This window comes from Lipotes vexillifer, unplaced genomic scaffold (genome assembly GCF_000442215.2).
Source record: "Lipotes vexillifer unplaced genomic scaffold, Lipotes_vexillifer_v1.1 scaffold1728, whole genome shotgun sequence".
Classification (NCBI taxonomy): Eukaryota; Metazoa; Chordata; class Mammalia; order Artiodactyla; family Lipotidae; genus Lipotes; species Lipotes vexillifer.
Genome location: NW_006784330.1, coordinates 997357 through 1023562, shown reverse-complemented (window position 1 = coordinate 1023562; position 26206 = coordinate 997357). Strand labels below are relative to the sequence as shown.

At 41.1% G+C, this 26206-nt stretch overlaps 1 protein-coding gene across 2 annotated transcripts in view; it reads right to left on the bottom strand.

The window, feature by feature from the left end:
- MID2 (midline 2) overlaps nt 1-26206 on the bottom strand; it is a 92166-nt gene that overhangs the window by 60318 nt on the left and 5642 nt on the right. For both annotated transcript variants that reach the window (XM_007456706.1, XM_007456705.1), the window contains exon 2: nt 15133-15228. In XM_007456706.1, the coding sequence (XP_007456768.1) occupies nt 15133-15228 (96 nt within the window). The remainder of the gene's footprint in view (nt 1-15132; nt 15229-26206) is intronic.

Genomic DNA, 26206 nt, shown 5'->3' with positions numbered 1-26206 from the left:
GGAATGCCAAGGCCCCAGATAGATCATCTATTCTTCTGGAGCTGTTTAATGAAGGGAGGAAAATCAGTGGACATCCTAAGCCGTCTCCTTTCTATCTGAACACAAATGAATCCGTGGCAAGTAAACAAATAGTGCAGCAGAAAGAATATGGACTTCAGAGTCAAAGAGATGCAAGACAGAGCCCGAGCTTACTCTATGTGTGACCTTGAATAAGTCATCTAATTTCTCTCACTCTCAGGTTCCTCATTTATAAAATGGGGATATCACCAACATTATCACAGGGTTGTCATAAACACTGAGATTAGAAACAAGAATGCCTCTAGCACAAAGACCAGCACATATGATTCAAATATGGTTCTCTCCCACTCCCAATCTCTGCTTACCATATCATACAGCTGGACTCTTCTAGACAGGAAGAGACAGAAAGGGCATTTCAAGGGCTGTGTGCATGTCTGTTATAGTGGTAGTCGTTTCCATTTTAGGTGTTTTTTTGGTCTTTGTTTTGTTTTATTTGTTTGGTATTTTGGATGGGTTGATGGCAAGAGAGATTGGAGGTAGGGGTGGAACTGGAAACATTTAAAGGTACAGGGTAGGCTTGATAGGGCTTTAACTTGAATTATTAGAATTCCACCAACTTTCCAAGAGCACATTGGAAATGGGGAACTTGGGTGGATTGTGCAAAGAGCAGAGTAAGCAGAAGGGTCCAACATTAGGCAAGTGTTCTGGTCATTTAACATAGAATTTGAACACTGAGAAACGGGAACTGCAGGAAGAAGGCAGCAGATGGGGAATAGAGCTATAAAATGAGCTTCACTGCACTGAAAAAAAAAAGGGCAAAAGCAGAACAAGAGTGCATGCCTGTATGAACTGTTCTGACTATGAAAACATGGCCACACTGGAAAGTTTATATGCCCTATAGATATGGGGGAGGAGGGGAGGGAAAACAATGTTCATCCTAACTCATTTTATCCTTACAACCCTGTCATGTGTCCGTACCCTCCAAATGTTTCAAATGCAACCTTTAATGTCCTCGAAAATTTTATTTCACTGGAATATATCAAGAATTGTCATAAAGTATTTTTGTAAAAGAATCAAACACATTAGGTATCTGGAAAATTATAAAGCACTTTCTTTTCTAGTATAAAAATAGGCTATGCCCACACTTCAGATTACACAGTTAATTTAGGTTTTTCATCTATATTAAATATTAATTGCCATATACTTAATAAGATTGAATATAATACTCTGAATTAGTCATTTCAGTAGTATAAATGAATAGACTGACTAGGTCACTATGTACTTATTTCCCATTGTTCATGAAAACCATTTTCTCCACCTATAATTCCACGCTGGTTTCAAAATAGCTATTTCATTTTCACCAGGCACTGGTAGCCCAAATCGTCCTCAGGAGCTTAGTATTAAGTCTGCTGCTCTTACTCTTCCATCTCCCACAAAAATACAGAACATTCTGGTTAATAAACATTTTTAAATCCCAAATAAATATTGAATCGCTATGCTGTGCATCTGGAACTAACAGAGTTGTATGTCAATTACACTTCAATTAAAAAAAAAAATCCCCCAAACTCTCTGTTTTTAAAACCACTAGAGGTGAAAGCATCTGTCCCTCCCCAAAACTTTTCTTTTGCCTTTGCTTTGGGGCAGGAATCAAGAGGAATTTGGGCAGGATAATAGGCAAGTTTACTTAAGTATCAACTTAAAGAATCCCTTAGATATTCTTGCAGAAGGGCAGTGAACTTTTCCATACTAAATAAAATTTGTTTAATTCAGTAACTGAAAACCGGCAGCTTATTGAGCATAATAACCCTTTTTAGTGTACCACCTTTGCACAGTTGTTGGTAGGTGATTAAATAGGGCCATATGGCTGAGATTTCCAACATTTTTAGTGCTGTAATTTCATTACCACTCCCCCTTCCCAAGGAAAGTTCTGGTTCATGTGTTAAATTTAAGATTGATTGTGAACACTGGGGACTGACTGTTTTCCCCACCCTCAGAAATAACGATGATCCTCTAGAAGTCCTGAGGTCAGGGCTAGGAATCTCTGGGAAAGGTGAGGTGCCCAGAAATACTGCTAGTACTACTAGTACGATTAATACTAACAACTGCTCCTATTGTCACTGCTGCTGCTGCTGCTACTGCTACTACCATTTATTGAGCCTTGACTATCTGCCAATTACAGTAGCAAGTGTTTTACATGTACTACCTTTCTCTTCAAAATATGATTAGTCTAAGTGTCATAGATAATGAAACCAAGGCTCAGAGAAGTTATGTGTGTGTCCAAGGTTACACAGCTAGTATGCCCAGCTCCAAAGCTACCACATCACATTGCATCCCAGAACCTACACACTTTCTAGGAGGAGTGAGTTGTAGAAACTGAGGCTTGGAGCTGGGCAGGAGGGCCCAGGATTGGAAAGATGGCTGGAAGCCAAGTCAGGATGGGAAATGAAGTATGTGTGGTCAGAGTCAGTGGATCTAGTGACTCCTACTGTTAGCTACCCAGTAACAAGATAAACAACTAGAATATTGTACAAGTGTTTGTGAGTCTGATTGTTTTGCACTTCAAAAGGATAATAACTACCACTCTATTTCTCTCTACACTTTCATGATCAAACTTCTCACAGCGTGCATTTCCTTACAACTTACTTTCTCTTTGACCTCTCTGACTCTATCTTCTATCCTCACCTTTCCACTAAACCTTCTCCCTCAAAGGTCATTAATGATATCTTCCTGTATAATGGTGCTGCTCCAATGGACTCTATCAAAAGTTCCACACCTTGAAGGCCTCTCTTCCTTTGCTATTTTCAGCCTCTGTTTTGTCAGTTTTCTTCCTCCCTTCTGCTCCATCTGTTTCTCTTTTGCTTTCTTCCAGAATTCACACCCATATATCATTCTCCTTACTGACTACAAGCCATCCTCATGATGAGTCAGGAACCACTGGTGATAAACAAGGGACACCCAAGTGATGTGTACCTTGGCCTTGCAAAAGGAAGTATAATGGGGTGGTTAGGGGCATAGGCTCTGGAGCTAAAGTGCCTGGACTCAAATCCCCACTCTGTTACCTACTAGCCGCATGACCTTGGCAAATCACTTCAATCTCTCTGTATCTCAATGTCTTTATCTGTAAAGCAAGAATAATGACAGTGTTTACTTCATAGAGTTGTTGTGAGGATTAAATGAGTCAACACATACAAAGTGATTACCTGCAATATATGAAATCTTCATTAAGTGTCACTTATTATTATAGTCTTTACACAGGTAATTTCTAATATGTTGACTATTCCCACAAATGAAAAATTTCCTCCTGATATTTAATTTTTTAATCACAGGCCAACCCTCAGTAATCTCATAAAAAGCTCCACAGTCTTTTCATTTATTTTTGTAAAGTCACTTTGTTGTTGTATTCTGAGTGACAAACAATTGGATTTCTGTGCCCTAGGCTTTCTTCTCATTGTACATTGTACATTCTCCGTGGCTTTCAGTGCCACTTAGATGATCCCAAGTCTTTATTCCTTTCCCAGACCTCTCTCCTGACCTCCAGATCCAGCCAGCTGTCCAACAGGCATTTCCTACTAGACTCTCTGACTGACAGCACAACAAACCTCACATGTCTAAAAAGAACTCTGGGAGACTGGTTCAAAATGGTGGAGTAGAAGGATGTGTTCTCAATCCCTCTTGTGAGAGCACAGGAATCACAGCTAACTGCTGAACAATCATCGACAGGAAGACACTGGAACTCACCAAAAAAGATATACCACATCCAAAGACAAAGGAGAAGCCACAATGAGATGGCAGGAGGGGCGCCATCACAATGAAATCAAATCCCATAACCACTGGGTGGGTGACTCACAAACTGGAGAACAATTATACCACAGAAGTCCACCCACTGGAGTGAAGGTTCTGATCCCCACGTCACGTCAGGCTTCCCAACCTGGGAGTCCGGCAATGGGAGGGGGAATTCCCAGAGAACCAGACTTTGAAGGCTAGTGGGATTTGACTGCAGGACTTCAACAGGACTGGGGTAAACAGAGACCCCACTCCTGGAGGGCACACACAAAGTAGTGTGCACATCAGGACCCAGGGGGAAGGAGCAGTGACCCCATAGGAGACTGAACCAGACCTACCTGCTAGTGCTGGGGGGGGTCTCCTGTAGAGGTGGGGAGTGGCTGTGGCTCGTGGCGGAGACAAGGACACTGGCAGCAGAAGTCCTGGGAAGTACTCCTTGGCGTGAGCCCTCCCAGAGTCCTCCATTATCCCCACCAAAGAGCCTGTAGCCTCCAGTGCTGGGTCACCTCAGGCCAAACAACCAAGAGGGAGGGAACTCAGCCCCACCCACCAGCAGACAAGCAACAAGCATATTAAACTTTTACTGAGCTCTGCCCACCAGAGCAACACCCAGCTCTACCCACCACTGGTCCCTCCCATCAGGAAGCTTGCACAAGCCTCTTAGATAGCTGCATACACCAGAGTGCAGGCAGCAAAAGCAAGAAGAACTACAACCCTGAAGCCAGTGGAACGAAAACCACATTCACAGAAAGATAGACAAGATGAAAAGGCAGAGGATTATGTACCAGATGAAGGAACAAGATAAAACCCTAGAAAAACAACTAAATGAAGTGGAGATAGGCAACCTTCCAGAAAAAGAATTCTGAATAATGATAGTAAAGATGATCCAGGACCTCGGAAAAAGAATGGAGGCAAAGATCGAGAAGATGCAAGAAATGTTTAACAACGGTCTAGGAGAACTAAAGAACAAACAAACAGAAATGAACAATACAATAACTGAAATGAAAAATACACTAGAAGGAATCAATAGCAGAATGACTGAGTCAGAAGAATGGATAAGTGACCTGGAAGACAGAATGGTGGAATTCACTGCTGCGCAACAGAATAAAGAAAAAAGAATGAAAAGAAATGAAGACAGCCTAAGAGACCTCTGGGACAACATTAAACGCAACAGCATTCACATTATACGGGTCCCAGAAGAAGAGAGAGAGAAAGGACCAGAGAAAATATGTGAAGAGATTGTAGTCAAAAACTTCCCTAACATGGGAAAGGAAATAGCCACCCAAGTCCAGGAAGTGCAGAGAGTCCCAGGCACGATAAACTCAAGGAGAAACACACCAAGACACATAGTAAGCAAACTGACAGAAATTAAAGACAAAGAAAAATTATGAAAAGCAACAAGGGAAAAACGACAAATAACATACAAGGGAACTCCCATAAGGTTAACAGCTGATTTCTCAGCAGGAACTCTACAAGTCAGAAGGGAGTGGCACAATATGTTTAAAGTGATGAAAGGGAAGAACCTACAACCAAGATTACTCTACCCCGGCAAGGATCTCATTCAGATTTGACAGTAATCAAAAGCTTTACAGACAAGCAAAAGCTAAGAGAATTCAGCACCACCAAACCGCCCCTACAACAAATGCTAAAGGAACTTCTCTAAGTGGAAAACACAAAAGAAAAGGACCTACAAAAACAAACCCAAAACAATTAAGAAAATGGTAATAGTAACTTACATATCGATAATTACCTTAAATGTGAATGGATTAAATGCTCCAATCAAAAGACACAGGCTCACTGAATGGATACCAAAAAAAGATCCATATATATGCTGTCTACAAAAGACCCAATTCACACATAAAGACACACAAAGACTGAAAGTGAGGGGATGGAAAAAGATATTCCATGCAAATGGAAATCAAAAGAAAGCTGGAGTAGCAATACTTGTACCAGATAAAATAGAATTTAAAATAAATAATGTTATAAGAGACAAGGAAGGACACTACAGAATGATCAGGGGATCAATCCAAGAAGAGGATAATAACAATTATAAATACACATGCACCCAGTGTAAGAGCTCCTTAATACATAAGGCAACTGCTAACATCTATAAAAGAGGAAATGGACAGTAACACAATAAGAGTGGGGGACTTTAATAGCTCACATACACCAATGGACAGATCATCCAGACAGAAAATTAATAAGGGAACACAAGCTTTAAATGACACAATAGACCAGATAGATTTAATTGATATTTATAGGACATTCCATCGGAAAACAGCAGATAACATTTTCTTCTCAAGTGCGCACGGAACATTCTCCAGGATAGACCACATCTTGGGTCACAAATTAAGCCTCAGGAAATTTAAGAAAACTGAAATCATATCAAGCATCTTTTCCGACCACAACATTATGAGATTAGAAATCAATTACAGGGAAAAAAACGTAAAAAACACAAAACACATGGAGGCTAAACAATATGTTACTGAATAATCAACAGATCACTGAAGAAATCAAAGAGGAAATCAAAAACTGCCTGGACACAAACGACAATGAAAACATGACAATCCAAAACCTCCAGGATGCAGCAAAAGCAGTTCTAAGAGAGAAGTTTATAGCAATACAATCCTACCTCAAGAAACAAGAAAAATCTCAAATAAGCAATCTAACCTCACACCTAAATGAACTAGAGAAAAGAACAAACAAAACCCAAAGTTAGCAGAAGGAAAGAAATCATAAAGATCAGAGCAGAAATAAATGAAATAGAAACAAAGAAAGCAATATCAAAGACAAATAAAACTAAAAGCTGGTTCTTTGAGAAGATAAACAAAACTGACAAACCTTTAGCCAGACTCATCAAGAAAACGAGGGAGAGGACTCAAATCAATAAAATTGGAAATAAGAAAGAAGTTACAACAGACACCGCAGAAATACAGAGCACCCTAAGAGACTACTACAAGCAACTCTATGTCAATAAAATGGACAACCTGGAAGAAATGGACAAATTCTTAGAAAGGTATAACCTTTCAAGACTGAACCAGGAAGAAACAGAAAATATGAACAGACCAATCACAAGTAATGAAATTGGAACTGTGATTTAAAATCCTCCAACAAACAAAAGTCCAGGACCAGATGGCTTCACAGGTGAATACTATCAAACATTTAGAGAAGAGCTAACACCCATCCTTCTCAAACTCTTCCAAAAATTTGCAGAGGAAGGAACACTCCCAAACTCATTCTATGAGGCCACCATCACCCTGATACCAAAACCAGACAAAGATACTACAAAAAAAGAAAATTACACACCAATATCACTGATAGATATAGATGCAAAAATCCTCAACAAAGGGCTTCCCTGGTGGCGCAGTGGTTGAGAGTCCGCCTGCTGATGCAGGGGACATGGGTTCATGCCCCGGTCCGGGAAGATCCCACATGCCGCAGAGCGGCTGGGCCCGTGAGCCATGGCCTCTGAGCCTGCGCGTCCGGAGCCTGTGCTCTGCAACGGGAGAGGCCACAACAGTGAGAGGCCCACGTACTGAAAAAAATAAAAAATCCTCAACAAAATACTAGCAAACAGAATCCAACAACACATTAAAAGGATCATACACCATGATCAAGTGGGATTTATCCCAGGGATGCAAGGATTCTTCAATATACACAAATCAATCAATGTGATACACCATATTAACAAATTGAAGAATAAAAACCATATGATCACCTCAATAGATGCAGAAAAAGCTTTTGACAAAATTAAACACGAATTTATGATAAAAACTCTCCAGAAAGTGGGTATAGAGGGGATCTATGCCATATATGACATAATAAAGGCCATACATGACAAACCCACAGCAAACACCATTCTCAATGGTGAAAAACTGAAAGCATTTCCTCTAAGATCAGGAAGAAGACAAGGATATCCACTCTCACCACTATTATTCAACATAGTTTTGCAAGTCCTAGCCATGGCAACCAGAGAAGGAAAAGATATAAAAGGTACACAAATTAGAAAAGAAGAAGTAAAACTGTCACTATTTGCAGATGACATGATACTATACATTGAGAATCCTAAAGATGCCACCAGAAAACTAAAAGAGCTAATCAATGATTCTGGTAAAGTTGCAGGATACAAAATTAATGCACAGAAATTTCTTGCATTCCTATACACTAACAACCAAAGATCAGAAAGAGAAATTAAGAAAACAATCTCATTCACCATTGCAACAAAAAGAATAAAATACCTAGTTATAAACCTACCTAAGGAGGTAAAACACCTGTACTCAGAAAACTATAAGACACTGATGAAAGGAGTCAAAGAGATGGAGAGATATACCATGTTCTTGGATTGGAAGAATCAAGATTGTGAAAATGACTATACTACCCAAAGCAATCTACAGATTCAATGCAATCCCGATCAAATTACCAATGGCATTTTTTACAGAACTAGAAAAAAAACCTTAACATTTGTATGGAGACACAAAAGACCCCGAATGGCCAAAGCAATCTTGAGGGAAAAAAACAGAGCTGGAGGAATCAGACTCCCTGACTTCAGACTATACTACAAAGCTAGAGTAATCAAGACGATATGGTACTGGCACAAAACCAGAAATACAGATCAGTGGAACAGGATAGAAAGCCCAGAGATAAACCCACACACCTAGGGTCAACTAATCTATGACAAAGGAGGCAAGGATATACAATGGAGAAAAGACAGGCTCTTCAATAAGTGGTGCTGGGAAAACTGGACAGCTACATGTAAAAGAATGAAATTAGAACACTCCCTAACACCATACACAAAAATAAACTCAAAATGGATTAGAGACCTAAATGTAAGACTGGACACTATAAAACTCTTAGAGGAAAACATAGGAAGAACACTCTTTGACATAAATCACAGCAAGATCTTTTTTGATCCACCTCCTAGAGTAATGGAAATAAAAACAAAAATAAACAAATGGGACCTAATGAAACTTCAAAGCTTTTGCACAGCAAAGGAAACCGTAAACAAGATGAAAAGACAACCCTCAGAATGGGAGAAAATATGTGCAAACGAATCAACGGACAAAGGATTAATCTCCAAAATATATAAAGAGCTCAGGCAGCTCAATATTAAAGAAACAAACAACCCAATCCAAAAATGGGCAGAAGACCTAAATAGACATTTCTCCAAAGACATACAAATGGCCAAGAAGCACATGAAAAGCTGCTCAACATCACTAATTAGTAAAAAAATGCAAAACTAAACTACAATGAGGTATCACCTCACACCAGTCAGAACGGGCATCATCAGAAAATCTACAAACAACAAATGCTGGAGAGGGTGTGGAGAAAAGGGAACCCTCTTGCACTGTTGGTGGGAATGTAAAGTGATACAGCCACTATGGAGAACAGTGTGGAGGTTCCTTAAGAAACTAAAAACAGAACTACCATATGACCCAGCAATCCCAGTCCTGGGCATATACCCAGAGAAAACCATAATTCAAGAAGACACATGCACCCCAGTATTCACTGCAGCACTATTTACAATAGCCAGGACATGGAAGCAACCTAAATGCCCATCAACAAATGAATGGATAAAGAAGATGTGGTACGTATATACAATGGAATATTACTCAGCCATAAAAAGGAACGAAATTGGGTCATTTGTAGAGAGACGTGGATTCACCTGGATACTGTCATACAGAGTGAAGTAAGTCAGAAAGAGAAAAACAAATACCGTATATTAATGTATATATGTGGAATCTAGAAAAATGGTACAGATGAACCAGTTTGCAAGGCCGAAATAGAGACACAATTGTAGAGAACAAAGGTATGGACACCAAGGGGAGAGGGAAGCGGTGGGGTGGGGGGGGATGAAATGGAAGATTAGGATTGACTTATATACACTAATATGTATAAAATAGATAACTAATAAGAACCTGCTGTATTAAAAAATAAAATAAAATAAAATTCAAAAAAAAGTTAAAATTTAAAAAATAAAAAGAACTCCATCTATTTCCTAACCTAGTTAAAGGAAACACATCCATTCAGTTACCCAAGGCAGAAACCTATAGATCACCCTACTATTCTCTCATCTCTCTACCCACTGCATCTAACTGATCACCAAGTCATATTGATTCTACCTACTACAAATGTGTTTTGAATTTATCCCCTGCTCCCTAGCCCTACTGCCATTGCCTTAGGTTGGGTTTTCATCTCTCCATGGATCAGTAAAAGCCACCTAACTGGTCTCTTTACCTTCAGTTTTGACCCTTGACCCTTGCTCCATCCTGCATAGTACAGCCAGAGCAATCCTGAAATGAAGACCTTATCCAGTTATTCACCTACTTTAAATCCTTACATGGGTCCCTAGAGTCTTCAGGATAAAGTCCAAACACCTATGCGTGGCATACAAGGCCCTTCACTATCCAGGCCCTAGCTGCTTCTCCACACTCACCTCTTGCAATGATCTCACATCTCACATTCTGGCTGAACCAAACTTCGGGTGATTTCCTGAACACCTCTATGCTGTTTACCCTTCTGTGTTCTCACATGGTGTTCCCTTTGCTCCCTTTTCTCATTTTTTTTGGCAAAATTCTACTTTATTTCAAGACAATTTGATTTTTATTTCCATTTTGCAGTCCTTCCTAAGTCCCTCAGGCAGACTTAGGTGCTTCTTTCTCTATGCTAGCTTGTCATCTTGCACTTACCTTCATTACAATAATCATCACTTCACATTATATTTGACATTTTACCTGTTAAGCAAGTTCCTTGAGGTCAGGGACCATTTGCTATTTATCTCTATATACCCAGTGTATACCTAGTGCATAGTGTACCACTTTGCCCATACAATTTGCTCATTTTCACCTCCATTAATATCACTGCTCTCTGTCTCAGCAGAGGGAGGAATTTATTTTTCTTCCTGCAACATTTGGCTAAAATGCATTTTATCCATCAAATTTTCCCTAATCACACTTACTTCAGTCTAATCACTCCTTCATTTTATCATGTCCTCCAGTGCTTGCAGAAGAGCCCTCCAACAAACATATTATTTGTGCTTTAATGATTTAGATTCTATTATTGCTTCTAGCTTGACCACTCTAAAACATTTCAGGATCATCTGCTGAAGTCATCCATAGTGGTGTGTTTTTTTTAACTAATTTCTATTAAGACACTTATTTTTATGCTTGGAGAAGCACTCAGACATTGAATCTTGCTCTTCCCAAACCAAATACCATTTCAATGAGCAACATGAGCAGAAAGGGGAGAACTCCAAGCCACCTACGGTTTGAGCTCTAAGACTTCCGAAATTTAATGGAGCAAAGACCTGGTGGCACGATGAAAATCTGAAATTCCCCAAACTAAGGGAAGCCTTTCCCTCTCTTCCAGCTCATCTCCTTCCTTTTTTCTTTCTCTTAATGCTAAACAGCCATGACACCCAGCCCCTTAAAAGGCTTGAGAAGAGCCAGAAAGAAATCAATCTGCCCATGGAGCTTCTGGGATGGACCAACCCATTGTCCTGCAGCAGTTCTGGAGGGGAGGAAAACAGATGGCACACGAAATAGCCAGGAAAATGCTTTAATGTGCTCCATGCCCTAAAAGTTAACAAGAAGACTAAAAAAGTAAACACAGAAGGGCTATACTACATTCATCTGTGCTCCCTGTACTGCACGCTGTGTTATAAATACTAGTCTTTCTCTCTTGATACTGGGTTGTCCCTAGCTAGACTAATAAAAGTTTCTGGAGGTCATCAAAAAAATGTTTCTTTTGTAACCCCCAAATGACCTACCACACTGAGTACATAGCGTTTGCTCAAGAAATGTTGTTGCCTGACTGATTACTAAGTATTTAACCATTTTTCTTCCCCTCAATATTTTCCGGAATGCTTATTTATTCACAAAACCATGCAGACTTGGAAGCCAAGAGGAACTATTCATCTGTTGGTATACATTTTCCCTTGGCTATGCATTAAACAGAGATTTCCTTTGGAAATGTAAACAAAGGATGCCTGATGAGACCGGACAAAGAGCTATATATAGAGATCAAGTGGCCAGAGTAGCAAGGTCAGAGCATGCCCTTCCTTAACCAGATTAAAGGAGTCTTGGGCCTGCCTCTCCCTCCTTCCCATGTTCTCCAGCCCCGACAGAAAATATTTTCCAGCTGCCTATCCACTGAATTCTGAAAGCTGGGCAGTGACTCTAACAGGCTGCATTACCAAAGAATTCAGCTAACAAATCTGTGGTGATCCTAATCTCTGTTTCTGTAATAATAGGAAGACTGCAGCTTTGTTTACTTTCTGAGGAGAATAGAGAACAGGGAGAAAGAACCAGGAGAGGGAGGCAGTATTTATGGCTCTTTTATGAAAAGTCAATCTGTGACAAAAACATTTGCAGACAATCAGGAAGGGGAACAGGTTTGGCAGGAAAATAGCCTATTCTAGTTTTCTCAGAAGTGCCTTAGCTGGTATCCTCCACCCCCGCCCTATGTGAAATGCCTGGTTTACACTGTGAATATAGTCATTCCCAATAGAAAAATCTGGATTAGATAAAATGAAAAAAATTCAAACCACCCCTTAATGTCTGGCTTACATGAAAGTATCCTATTTATTTCATTTTATAAAGTATTTATAAGCAGTTATGAAGTCTCAAATCTCTTCTTTAACTGCATTTCTAATCCCGGGGCTTGTCTTGAAGCCTTCTGGACACACAGGCTCTGTGCCGAACAAACATAATAAGTACCCTGGATTCACCCTATTATTATGGGGAAGTTAGGGCACACCCCTAACCTTTCAGAAGGGATGATGTCATAGAGCACAGCCATGGCCTTCCATAAACCATCCTGTAGGGCCCCTGTCAAAGACAGAATCCTAAACTGAATAAGACCATGGAGTTAACTCCCAAAATACACTCTCACCCTTGACATGTAATGCCGTATCTCAAGATTCTTTCCCAATTCTCAGTTAACATTTCAATTCCACTGTCTGTATTTCTTGCACATGTGTATCCACATCAGGGTGGATTTGTATAACATGTAAGCCCCCAGAGGGTAAATACTGTGTCTATGCTGTTTTCTTTGTACCTGGTACAGTGCTATGCATAAGTAAGTATTAATAAAAGGTGACCTTTTGTGTACCAGAGCAGAGGATTGGCCGAGGATTAGTAAGCATCCCTGAGGGAGTCTCTTAAACCCTTCCTTTGCTGGTTGCCATGGGGCTACTTTTCCCACCTACTTTGCTTACATTTGGCACCACTAGTGTTATCTCCTGAAGGCTCAAGCAGGAATACTAACTTCAGAAAGGCACTGTGAAAACATCACCTATAACCTAGAGGACCAGGATGAGCCCTCCTCCACTAACACAATGATGCACTGTTTTATGAGACTAGCTCCTTGCCACTTGAAAAGAGTAGGGCCCTGAATCATAAAGGTTTGATTGGTGCGATGGGCTGGGAAGGGTTGGAACTGGGCTATGTTTGGGTGAGGCTGGCCAGAGTGATAAGCTCCCTGGGGGTGGGGGCGGTGCAGGGGGGTGGGATGATAAGATGTTAGAGAGGTGCTAAAGTGAATAAGCAATGAAAATAAACTGCTTACTTTGCTAATTTGACTACAACTTGCTCTCTACTTAAATAACTTTTTGATGAGAATGAGGAAGTGATGATTACAATTTCTAACCACATTTTATTCACTATGAGATGTTGCCCCACCCTCAATCATGTAAATTCTAAAGCAAGGGATTTCTTATCTTGTCTCCTGCTCACAATACTTCCTTGTCTCTTCACCAGTGTGGGCTTCTTATACTGTAATCTAACAGCATAATCAGAAGCTTTGACAGAGTAGAACATAAAGGGAATCTGAATAGCTGAAAACCACTCTAAAATGTCTTGTTTTGCTTCTCCCCTCTTGGAAAGGATGAGACCGAAGAGAAAAAGAAAAGAATAAAGAAAGCAACAATCATAGAATCACGACTTGAGAAATCTGGAAGTGACACTGAAGGTCATGTATTCAGTTCAATCCCTCATTTTATAGGTAAGGACACTGAAGATGAGAGGCTAGATGACTTGCTCAAGTTCATACTACCGGTTAATGACAGAGTCAAGTTCAGAAACCAACTTTCCAATTTACATTCCAGCATTCTTTCTTTCCGTTCCTTATGCTTCTTCCTAAATTCCCCACCCCATTCCATAATCTCACACCTGAGTTTAACTGGTATCCTGTGTACTCTACCTATAGCACCAGTCTCTTCCACAAATGGAGTGCCCAGCAGGGATTAAATTGCTATGGTATGCTCATAATACAACAACAATCTACTTTAAGAAACCCAATGCTTTAAGATATCCAAACAATCAGGAGTGGTTACTTATATAAGATTATTTGCCTTATAAGAAGACTTTCCACATTCTCTTAAATAGGACTCCCCAGGGGGTATTAAGAGATGAGATCTTAATAAAATTATTTTATTGCTTAAAATAAAATAAACTTGAACCATTACATTTTCTGTCATACAAGTAAGATTAGAACTAGATTATCAGGTTTATAAACAGAAACATTTTTATCCAACCACTGCCCATGAGGAGTCCTGTATAATATTTTACCCGACCCTGTTTACACTTTAAGCCCTACCTACCATCACCTCTTCAACAAAAGCAACCCAAAACCAAATGCTATGGCTGAAGTTTCACACTCTTGCAAAAAAGAGAAAAATAACATCTTTGTTTTATTATTTCCACTTATGAAGAGGTCGACTCCTCTTGTAGGCTCTGTTCTGAGATCTGATGTAGATAACCTCATATTGTACAATACTTGATAATTCGCAGATAACTCTAACGCAGATACCATTTGTTGATGACAAGAATAAGTGGAAAGGCGATGAGTGAGGACCAGGTAAGGTGCATGGGGAAGAAGGGAGGAGAGGCCAGGAAGAGGAGAAGCAGTTCTGATGATATTCTTATAGAAACAATATTGCACTGAACAAACCTCGCTCTTCCCTGAGGACCTGGGGTTCCCGACTTCCCTTACTCCCTTACTCCTCTTTTTAAAGAGCTAGGATGTTCAGTCTGATGAAGAAAGAAACACACTTCATGTTGGATTCTCACACCACCTGCTATTGGAAAAGGAGAAGGGATTGCCCCTGGGATTGATGTCTCTCCAACCCACCACCACCACTTATTATTATTTTTTAAACAATAGCTATCTGCCACTTTTCTTGGAACAAGCATCCTAAAGGAATGAGACTTCTTAAAATTATCATTCAGCCCTTCACTCCAAATGTCCGAGCTACACTCTGACAAAACAAGTCCCCCCAAAAGGATCGCCTGATCCAGGTTCTTCGAAAGAATGACAGATGTTTCTGTTACATACCTCAACCTGCTGGCAGATCTGTATTAGCTTGGCCATTTGATTTTCTAGTTCACTGTTGCGCTTAACCAGGTTGGTGAGGTTCATCTCCAGAGTTTGCTGCCATCGCAGAGTATGAAGCCAGAGGGAAACAGGGAAGAGGGGAAAAAAGAAGAAACGTTCAATGAGTTTGAGACCCAGTATCACGTGGAAATCAGTCAGTCAGTAAACAAATATTTCAAAGATTCGTTGCACATGAGCCAAGCACTGTTCTAGGTGCCAAGTAATAATGCTGTACATTTGCTCCAGACTGTCATTATTGGGGAAAAGATGACATTCATGACTTTGTGAATGTAGGAATTTAATAACATTAAAGCAACTTTATGTTTTCTATAATATTTTTTAACTTTTAAAAGTACTTCATAGGGGCTTCCCTGGTGGCGCAGTGTTGAGAGTCCGCCTGCCGATGCAGGGGACACGGGTTTGTGCCCCAGTCCGGGAGGATCCCACGTGCCGCGGAGCGGTTGGGCCCGTGAGCCGTGGCCGCTGGGCCTGCGCGTCCGGAGCCTGTGCTCCGCAACGGGAGAGGCCACAACAGTGAGAGGCCCGCGTACCACAAAAAAAAAAAAAAAAAAGGATTTCATAGTCAATATCTCATTTTGCCCTCGTAGTAATCCTGTGACATAGGGAGAACATATTTTATTCTCTTTTTTTACAGATGAGTTGACTAAGAAAACTAAAATTTATTGAGCAATTACTACTTGCCAGACACTATGCTAGGCAATTTCATACATATCATTTAATAATTATGACAGTCTATGAAGTAGGAGATGTCAGCACTTTACAGATGAGAGAACTGAGCTGCAGAGTGGGCTTAAAGTGTTTTGCACAGTCATATAACTAGTATGTAGCAAAGCCAGGACTGGAATCCAGGTCTCTAGTCTTCAGACACAGCTTTGCCCCAGTATTCCATGATTTTTTTGTCTTTGTTGATAACACTTTATATTTATCAGTAGGCTCCTTCAGAAAAAAAAGATGGCATTTTCAGTGTGGAATTCATCAAAATCTAGTGTTGTATCTCACAACTTCCCTCCTTTGGCACTAAGCAATAGCCTACAGAAATGCCAGACTTCAAAATGCAAAGCCTAGCTGTATGTATCAAGACAGGACATCCATTGTTTACTGTTGTTTACTGGGACATAGATCCTTTTAGGGAAACATTAGCAGCGCTTTGCAAATCTGTTTATTATAACATAAGTTAAAACAGTACTAAGACCTCCTCACATATTTTCAGTTGAGCAAGCTACTCTCTTACATTCCTCATGTGAAAAAAATAGAATGTTATTCACTCTAGATTGGTAATGGGCTTTTTTTATTCCTCCTCATTTCCAAGTCTTCAGCTCTGACGGCTGCTTCTTCCAGGACCTGCCCCAATATCCACTCCTTTCTCACTCACCATCCCAACATCCCCACAAAGTCTGTTCCAAATGGAATACCCCAACTTCCTGGCCCTTATTGTGCTAGCACAGCATTCCTTCCCTTGGTTGTGTTCATTGCTTCACTGCTGTCTCCATGGCTCCTATGGTTTATAGTTGTTCAAAGTGCGTGTTTTGGGCGGGGCGGGCGGGGGGGGGGGGGGCCAGGCCAGCCCCCAGCCCTGCCACCACCGCGTGCCTCGTGCCGAGAGGGAGACCAGCAGGCCGTCCCCTTTCTCCCCAGCCGCCCAGAGGAGGGGCGGGCGGGGGGGGGGAGAGGGGGCAAGGGATAGTGGGAAGAAGGGGAGAGGACTCGTGTTGGCCCCTTTCTACTCCGCTAGGTAGCTGTGGCTCCTTAGTACCCTTGGCACTGTTCCCATGAATCCATCCCAGAGGAGTATTCCCACAGATATATGTATTTCTAGGACAGGCAGTCTGATCTCACTTGTTCTCAATCTGGATTATGAGAATCAGCTTAATCTCTGCTTCTTGCCAGATCTTGCTTGGTTTCTTTGGCTTTATGCCCATGGGAGTGATTTTTTTCACCATTTATTCCATTTTTCTTGGCTTGGATACTGTGTCTCCCCTGGCCTTCTTTAACCCCACCACCATCTCAATCTGTGGTCTTCTCCTTAGCAAGGAAAAAGGGAGAGAAAAAGGAAAAACAAAGGGCCGCAATTGTTGATTTGGACATGAGTTCTAAGCTAAGTAGATGTCAGGGGAAAAAAAAGAAATGGCAGTTTGGAGATTTAATACAAAAGGTATTTCATTTCTACTTAATACAAAAGGTATTGAGCACCTACTCTATTCAAGGTGCTTTGACTTCAGAGATAAAGAGGAGGTGAAATTATGCTGGGTCTTGAAGGATAAGCAGGATTTTAATAGACAGAGATGGAGGCGGGCAGGGCGTTCCAGGCACAGGGAGTAGCATGAGCAAAAGTAAAAGGGAATAAAGCATAGGACACGTCCAGGGAACAGAGTTGAGTTTGACTAGGACAGAGGGTACAAGAAAATAGAGGGGCACAGGCTGGAAATGGAGACAGAGGCCCTGTTATGATGAAGGTCTTAAATGTCTAGGTGAGGAGTCTGTACCTATCTTTGAAAGCAGTAGGGGTTTACCAAAGGCTTTTGGATCGATCCCTTGATCATTATGTAGTGTCCTTCTTTGTCTCTTCTAATAGTCTTTATTTTAAAGTCTACTTTGTCTGACATGAGAATTGCTACTCTAGCTTTCTTTTGGTTTCCATTTGCATGGAATATCTTTTTCCATCCCCTCACTTTCAGTCTCTGTGTGTCTCTAGGTCTGAAGTGGGTCTCTTGTAGACAGCATATATATGGGTCTTGTTTTTGTATCCATTCAGCCAGTCTGTGTCTTTTGGTGGGAGCATTTAATCCATTTACATTTAAGGTAATTATCGATATGTATGTTCCTATTCCCATTTTCTTAATTGTTTTGGGTTTGTTATTATAGGTCTTTTCCTTCTCTTCTGTTTCTTGCCTAGAGAAGATCCTTTAGCATTTGTTGTAAAGCTGGTTTGGTGGTGCTGAACTGTCTCAGCTTTTGCTTGTCTGTAAAGCTTTTAATTTCTCCATCAAATCTGAATGAGATCCTTGCTGGGTAGAGTAATCTTGGTTGCAGGTTTTTTTGAGCAAGATAATGACATAATCGGGGCTGCATTTATGACATCAACCTATGTGGGGCAGACTAAGACAGGAGAGCCTGGGGGCAGGGGCACTGGTTAGGAGAGTGCAATATGCAAAGCAGTTGGTAATGCAGATCTGGGCCAAGCTAAGAGGATAATCGAGAGAAACACGTTTCAAGAAAGGATTTGTCACTCTCAGATATGCAGAGAGCGCAAGAAATACGAGGCCTGAGAAAAGGCAGCTGGATTTGGTAATTAGAGGCCACTGGTGACCTTTGGAAAAGGAGTTTCAGTAGAGTTTTGGAAGCAAATGCCAAACTGTACAGGGTTAGTGAGTATGTCAATAGTGACAATGTGGAGGCTACAAGTCTGGACTCCTCTTCAAAAATTCGAACACAAGGTGAATATGATGGAGTTGTAGTTTGATGAAAAGGTCCAGCTCAAGTTAGAGAGTGGGCATGTGTAACAGGCCCAATCAGTTTGTGATTTCCTCCCGCAGAGTGGTCCAGATTCCTAGATCAGTGGAAATTCCATGTCTCACAAATGAGTTTATGGACATATTAGGTAAATATAATGTAGATTGAGGAACTCAGAGCAGATACAGTGTAAGAAATCTGTGTTTCAACTGTAATGTGTTTTCTTTCAAACATGGGATTCCAAGGGGAGAATGTTTTCTAACAAGTGTATGCAACCTGTTGCAACACTTGTCATGAAACTGATATCTTATAAATAATTCATAATGCAGAGCAGGACTAAGATCCCTGCTGTGTGTTCCTCATTTGTGGCCTACAGCTGAGACTCACAGCTTCTGTAAAGCCACTGAAAACAAAAATTAGGGCTGAACACATAATTTGGGGTCTGGTTAGACTACGGACCTTGGGTCTCCATCACAACATTATGGCAAATGGTTATTTTGCTCTGGCCCCCTAGCAATTTGCAGAATGCCAGCACATTTTAGCAATACAGAACTAGAACTGACAAGATGACTCTAATTTCATCTTTACTTCATTAATATGAAAAGGCTTTGAAAAATAAATCTTTGGCTAATGAAAACACCATCTGTCGATGGCTTTTTGCCACTGTTTTCTTACATTACGAGACATAATTTGAGGGAAACACCGAACATTTACTTACTTCCTATTCATTTACCAGGAATTAAAGCCTCCTCTCAGGCTGGAATTGATTCTCAATAATCAACATATGCAAAGGGAAGCAGAGAATTGAAGCAATTATGCAGTTGATTTCCTCACCCTTCCTTATCATGCTTAGCCCTGACGAATCATTTCGAACTAGAAATTCTGGGCTACTCTAGGTATGGACGATTTCATTGATTTGGCCAAGTAATTATCATGTCTATACGCAGACTAAGTAAACAAAAAGGATGTGTGTGTGTGTGTGTGTGTGTGTGTGTGTGTGTGTGTGCAAAATTTTATGTAACACTAAACACATCTCTTTGTTGTGTTGTTGTTGTGGTTGTTTGGTTGTGAAGAACCGGTCTGCTGTGTTCTTTTCTCATGCAGTCCACTTAGTGACTGAGCCAGGCTCCTTCTGCCCAAGCCTAGTTAGTGCAGCTTTCTCAGAACACTTGAACTGTGACAACGAGAGAGCCCAAGTGGCAGGGGAGATTGGAATGGAGATATCTGCCGGGAGGAAACTGGACAGGAGGTTGGCAGGGAGAGCAGGATGAAGCTCCCATTTCCTGCTGCAGGAGGTTACCTCTGGGCCCTCCTGTGCTTCCCTGTGGTGAAGGTTAGAGGAGCCTCCACACCTCCAGGTGGCTACATTGTTAGAGCTCTCACAAAACTGTACATGTGTCTAAACAGCACAAAGTGAGGGGAAGATTTGGCTGATTTGCATAATTGAGATTTTAAAAGGCCCAAGTTAGCTAAATTGGCAGTCTACACTGATTCCATTTTTATCCAAGTTCCACTTCATTTGTGTCATACAGACTTGGCCTGTTTGTCTTCTGTTATACCCTCCCCAAAGAGGAAAATGTTTTGCTATTTCTGAGAAAGCTAGGCACAGGCTATTCTTCCAGACAGCTTCCCATAAAAAGAAATGGCCTCACTAACACTCTCAAATAATTGCTGGGTTTATTTTTTTCCACTTCTTTAGACACAGGTTATTTCAGATAACTTTCTCATTGGCTCCCTGAAGAAACCTAGCTACATGTCCAAACACCAGCTCTTCACTGAAGCCAGAGAGTCCCCTTATGGCGCACACTTGACTGTGCTCTTCATATGTCATGCTCCGGGAAGGCACATGTATGAGCACATGTATGAGCACACTTACATACACCTACCTGAAACAGCGAGTCTTGAAGCCTAAAAAGGGGTCAGAGCCTTTCTGTCTGTTCTATTGAAACATGTTTTATTGCCATTGAATGCCTATATTCTCTTACTTTCTACAAGGTACAAGGCGAACATTATCTAAAACTAGACAAGATCCCAACTGTTTTGATGTGGGAATTGAACCTTGAAGGTTTCGAAAAGAAGTGAAGGGAAGAAGGGCCAACCCACCCCAAACCCGAGCCTTCCCAATTGACAGAAGACAACTTCATCTTTAAAAATACTCGGAGCCAGTGACCCCATTACTATTCTTTGATAAGCTCTTTTTTGACATCTTGTCTATTCACTGATGTTCCCAGCTCTTCCAAAAGCCAGTAGGCAAAATCTTAGCACACTTTTGGGGTCACATTCTGCCTTCTTTTTTTAACTGCTTGTCTTAAAATACTTACTTTGCTTTTGCTTCAGTCTGTCACTTTATGTATCAATTACATATGGCCTTTCAACAGCAGAACACACCATCTGGTCCACAAACTGAAGCCCACACCCTTATGCCTGAGTTTATTCTTTCCCCAAACATTTATTCGCTGTTGTATAGACACGGGCTATGTCCCAGAATGAGATGCAGGTGACATACTGGAGGTATAAGGTCTACTCTACCTGAGGTTTGCTGGGAATCACCAGACTGGTCTTCAAGCCAGGGGAAACAGGTGGCCAGCCCTCCTCTTCTCAGAAGGTTCTGAAATCATCCAGCAAAGACACACCCTCTCCCAGTCCCCTTATCAGAAATGTTACACAAACAATCCCACATTCTTTTCTTTTCCCTCTGTTCAGGTGCATAACGTGGTTAAATCTCTAGCTTAAATGTATAAATTATTATTTGGACCTTCGAAAAGAAAACCTATACTAAAAACCTAAATCCAGTGTTCATTTTGATAATATTGAGCTGAAACCACTCTACTCTCCCGGAGGCCTCCATATTGTATTCCACTTGCACGAGTCCTCTTCGGTTCCTGCCTCTCAGACACATCCTCCCCTTTCTCCTTCACTTGCCCTTCCTCTGTGTCTACCTTCTAGACCAGGAGTGTGCTGCAAGGCTCGCTCCTCAGCCTTCATTCAGCTCCCTACTGCCTGGCTCTACCTCCACACTAAAGACCCTCAAACCTATGTCTCTGGCCCTGATCCTTCGGCCACCACAAAGGCCTGAATTTCAACCCCTTCTGGAACACTTGCCCTTTCAGTTCTGAGAGTGCCCCATGCTCTATCTCCACCAGATATTTGAACAAACTATTTTCTCTGGACTAGAACACTCCCTGTCCCTGACCCCATCCCTGTCCCCCAACTAGGAGGGACACCTAAAGTCTCTAACGCCACCCAAAGTCTCTTCTGATGCCCCTCCTATTGGCTCACACACACACACACACACACACACACACACACGACGCCGTGGAGGAACGCTTGAGTTTCAGCGGTCTGATGCTGTCCCTTAGCGGGCTGAAGTGGGATAGGGACGAGAGCTGAGACTCATACTAGAAACACCTAGGGAGTTTAATATATTCTAGTCTCAAATGTACACACACACACACACACACACACACACACACACACGCCCCGTGCCCCCCCTGCCACAGGACTCACCACACTGTCTTGTAACTATGTCCTCACTCATCTGCCTCTGCACACTACGCTGACACCTCCACCAGGGTTGGGATGTGCTGTCTTTATCACTAGAACCGCAACCCCTTTTCTAGTGCTTGGCACCTTCAGACTCAAGTCTTAAGTCATCGCCCAAAACTGCTAGTTCCTTCCTAATTTCTCTATTTCTGCAACGGATACCACCATTCTTCAAGACATCTCCTCCTCAAAAATCATTTTTTAATTCTTTCTCTCCATCATCTATAACCACTGCGGTCGTTCTCCAAGTCCTGTCAATTCTTTCTTCACACTCTCTCTCCAGTTGGCTCTCTTCTCCAATGAATTCATTTATGATTCCCTGCTTTTGAGCCCAATGACTTCCTTTCACTGACCCTTCCTCTGTGCTTCAGAGAACCCTGTGCAAACCTCTGCCATGGCACTTACCATACTGAATTCGAAGGTGTTCTTACCTATCTCCCTTACTGAGCTTTGAGCTCAGTAAGGCGGGCACTGTGCCTTAGTTCCTGTGTCCCCAGCTCCTACTACAATGACTTGAACAATTTAAGTGTTTAATAAACAAAGTGCATGTTCATTAATTGTTTTTAAAATGAATGAAGGAGCCCCTGGCCTAGCACCCTGGGGCTACAGTTTAACTTCTTGTCTGGTCCATCTTCAGGGGAGATAAAGAACAAGAGAGTACCTCATTATATCAACCCTTTATGAACTTGAGTGTCATTATCACATTTTCCCCTTTAAACCTCACTTCTTTGGGTTCAGTAATTCTTGTTTCTTTCGCCTTTCTTCACCTATATTATATTTCTGTAACATGTTCTCTTGCCCAATAATAACAGACAGGATTTTCATCCACCCAAGAACAATCTCTGAGTCAATGTTTTGTAAGCTGTTCTCAGACTGATGATTGTTAGCTCTTTCAGATGTTGATGAGGAGGAGACTTGGGACAAAAGAAATAAAAGAAAAACAGAAAGATAAGAACACAGGTAGTTGGAGTATCCACTAGCTAAACTTGCTCTCAAACCTAAGAAACAATAGAAAACATCTTCCAACACAGAGTCCTGTTAATACTATGTGAGAGTAGAGCCAGAGAATCAATACAATTATTGGAGGGGGGAAAGGGGGGTTCAAATGAGTCTTAGCACACAGTTCGAGTAGAAATGCATTTCTACTCGAAATGCATTTTTTACCCTCTCACACACATACGAAACATGTACAGATTTATACATATTATAAGTAATGGGGAGCAAGTCTTGGACAATTAAGAGACCACAGAGAAGCAAGATCTACAAGCAAGAATGATTTTACGATTGTTGAGCTGAAGGCTGGTTTTGCTGAAAAACCCCATGACAGATATTACACCCACCCCATGCACACATGTCCACCACCATACCTTAGAGAGTCCAAATCTAGACACAAATGCTTTGCTCTTATAATATTTAGCTACTGTGATTCAGTACCTAAGTGAGTGAAAGTGAGAAACAACTTTTTCTGTTCCCTCAGCTATGGTAACCCACCCTGGCCTCCACTGAAGATTTGTCTCATCATGAGGCTCATTTATTAGGGAGATCCCTAGTCTCAGGATAGGTTCTACTGAAGTCCTAACTCTCCCTAGGGTGACCACAGAAAACTTGCCCTACACCCATGGCCCCCTCACACCCAAGTTATCCACAGATAAGCCCACAGAAGACTAACACAGGCACTCTCTCCTCCTCACACACAGTGACACACATTTATAGATGCACATAGACACACACAGATTAAATTCTCAGCCACTCACCCATGCAGAAATACACACACTCGTATATAATGGCACATACAGATGTATGCAAATATGCCCTCTCTCAACCCAGTCTCTCATAAAGATATTTCTCCTTCCTTCTCTTATACTCATATTCATACGGGTTCAGAAACAGTCAAATGTCCATTGGTAGATAAGTTGAGAGGGTATCTGTTTTGGCAGACAGGAGTGGGTGAGTAGACAAACAACTGGGAGAAGGGTGGTGGCTGAGTGAGGGTAGATGATAGAGTGACTGAGTAGGAAGGACAAGTGACCAACTATAATAAGATTCTAGAATATCATATTTTCCAACCTTTTGACTCTCGTTGTGGTTTTCCTTTGAATATTCTCCAAGTCTCATATCTCCCTTCTCTTTGGCAATCTTTAGCTCTCTCTGTCTCAGTCCCTCTTTGTGTGTGTGGTGTGTGTATTTTACTTTCCCATAACAAAAAGCTTACTCTGATACCAGGTAATATTTTATAACAACAAGACCCCTGATAGGTAAATGTAACTACATTTAAGAATTATTTGTAGGACTTCCCTGGTGGTCCAGGGATTGAGAATCCGCCTGCTAATGCAGGGGACATGGGTTCAATCCCTGGTTGGGGAACTAAGATCCCACATGTCACGGGGCAACTAAGCCCGAGCCACAGCTACTGAGGCCGTGTGCTCTAGAGCCTGCGCGCCACAACTAGAGAAGCCCACACGCCACAATGAAGAGCCCACGCACCGCAAGGAAGAGCCGGCACGCAGCAATGAAAGAGCCTGCATGCCGCAGTGAGATCCGACGTGTCGCAACTAAGATCCAATGCAGCCAAATAAAGAAAGAAAGAAAGAAATATTTAAAAAAAAGAAACAGACATTTCCAATATCTTAAAAAAAAAAGAATTATTTGTAGTAATGAATTTGTGGAAATGTAATGAGATAAAGAAAATGTACTTGTTTATTCCTTTCAGGAAATTCCTCTATTCCCCCTGGTTTTCATCAGCTATATTTTTGGCAGGCTGTGGGCATGGAAATGTGAAGCCATCACTCTCAAAGAGAATTACAATAATCACATCTGATTTATACAGATGTCACCATGGGGTTAGGCAGTTGGAAAATCCAGCAATCAAAATGGATAGGCACCTAAAATTAAGGACATGTCGTACTTTTGCTAACACTGTGGTTTTTAACATTATCAGTAGTTCACAGGAGATTTTTCTCCCCAGACTTCTAAGGTATTCATAATGGTAAGACAACTTTATATCTTATGAGTATGGAAACAAGCTATAGATGCTGGTATACTTACTGAAATCCATTACAAAGATTTAATTCACTTGGATTTCTTGAGCATATACTATGTGTGCTAGACACTAAGGAAGACATTGGAGAAATAAAAGACATTGTGCCTGGCCCCCAAAGAATTTATGGTAAAACTGGGGTATGTTGGAGCGGCCTTGTGGGATTTTAATTGAGCACTAAAGAATAGGTAGGATTCCTAAGCAGGCCAAGAGAACAGTATGAGTGAAAGTCGGGAAAGAGAGTAGTATGTTTAGCAGACAGTGAGGATAGACTGGACAGGTGAAGGTAACATGTTTGAGGGTGGCAGGAAGAAAAGACAGCTGGGCAAGCATGAGAACCAAGTTGTACAGAACTTGGAATATTGAGTTGAGATCTGTCACCAATAGAAAGTCACCCAAATTTGACCTTTTTTATAAAGCCACATTTATTAATACAATAATATCAGTCTTTTCTAAGGGGAGGAAGTCATGTGACAATGAAAACTCTAAAATGTGAAGCACTAGAAACGCAACACAGATCATGGACTAAGATATATATTGGGAGTAGTAAACGAAAAGAGAAGTAATAACAGAAAATAGTTACTCTGATAGGCCTTACAACTGTAATAACTGTCATAAACACAATTATTCTTTCAAATCGAAGAACCACTGGTAGCCTTCTGAAGGATATTAAGGTAAACTGGACTATTAACTAAGGATAATAAACTATACTAAGTATCCCAAACCCTCTAGTCCATTTTGAGTACATGTTAAGATGACAGGCTGGCTTCTGGTTATTCTGACCTTTCATCTATAATGTAATGATATGTTTATTCTTGACTGAACAAATAAATATTAGAGACCACTAATCCTAATCAGGGATTAGTAAAAAAAAAAAAAAGTGTAGTTATAAATGCCAACAATGAATCTCCAGAACAAAAAAGTACAAACAAACACTGTATCAGTCACTGGCCAGAAAGTCAAACCCCTTTCCCTAATCCTGTA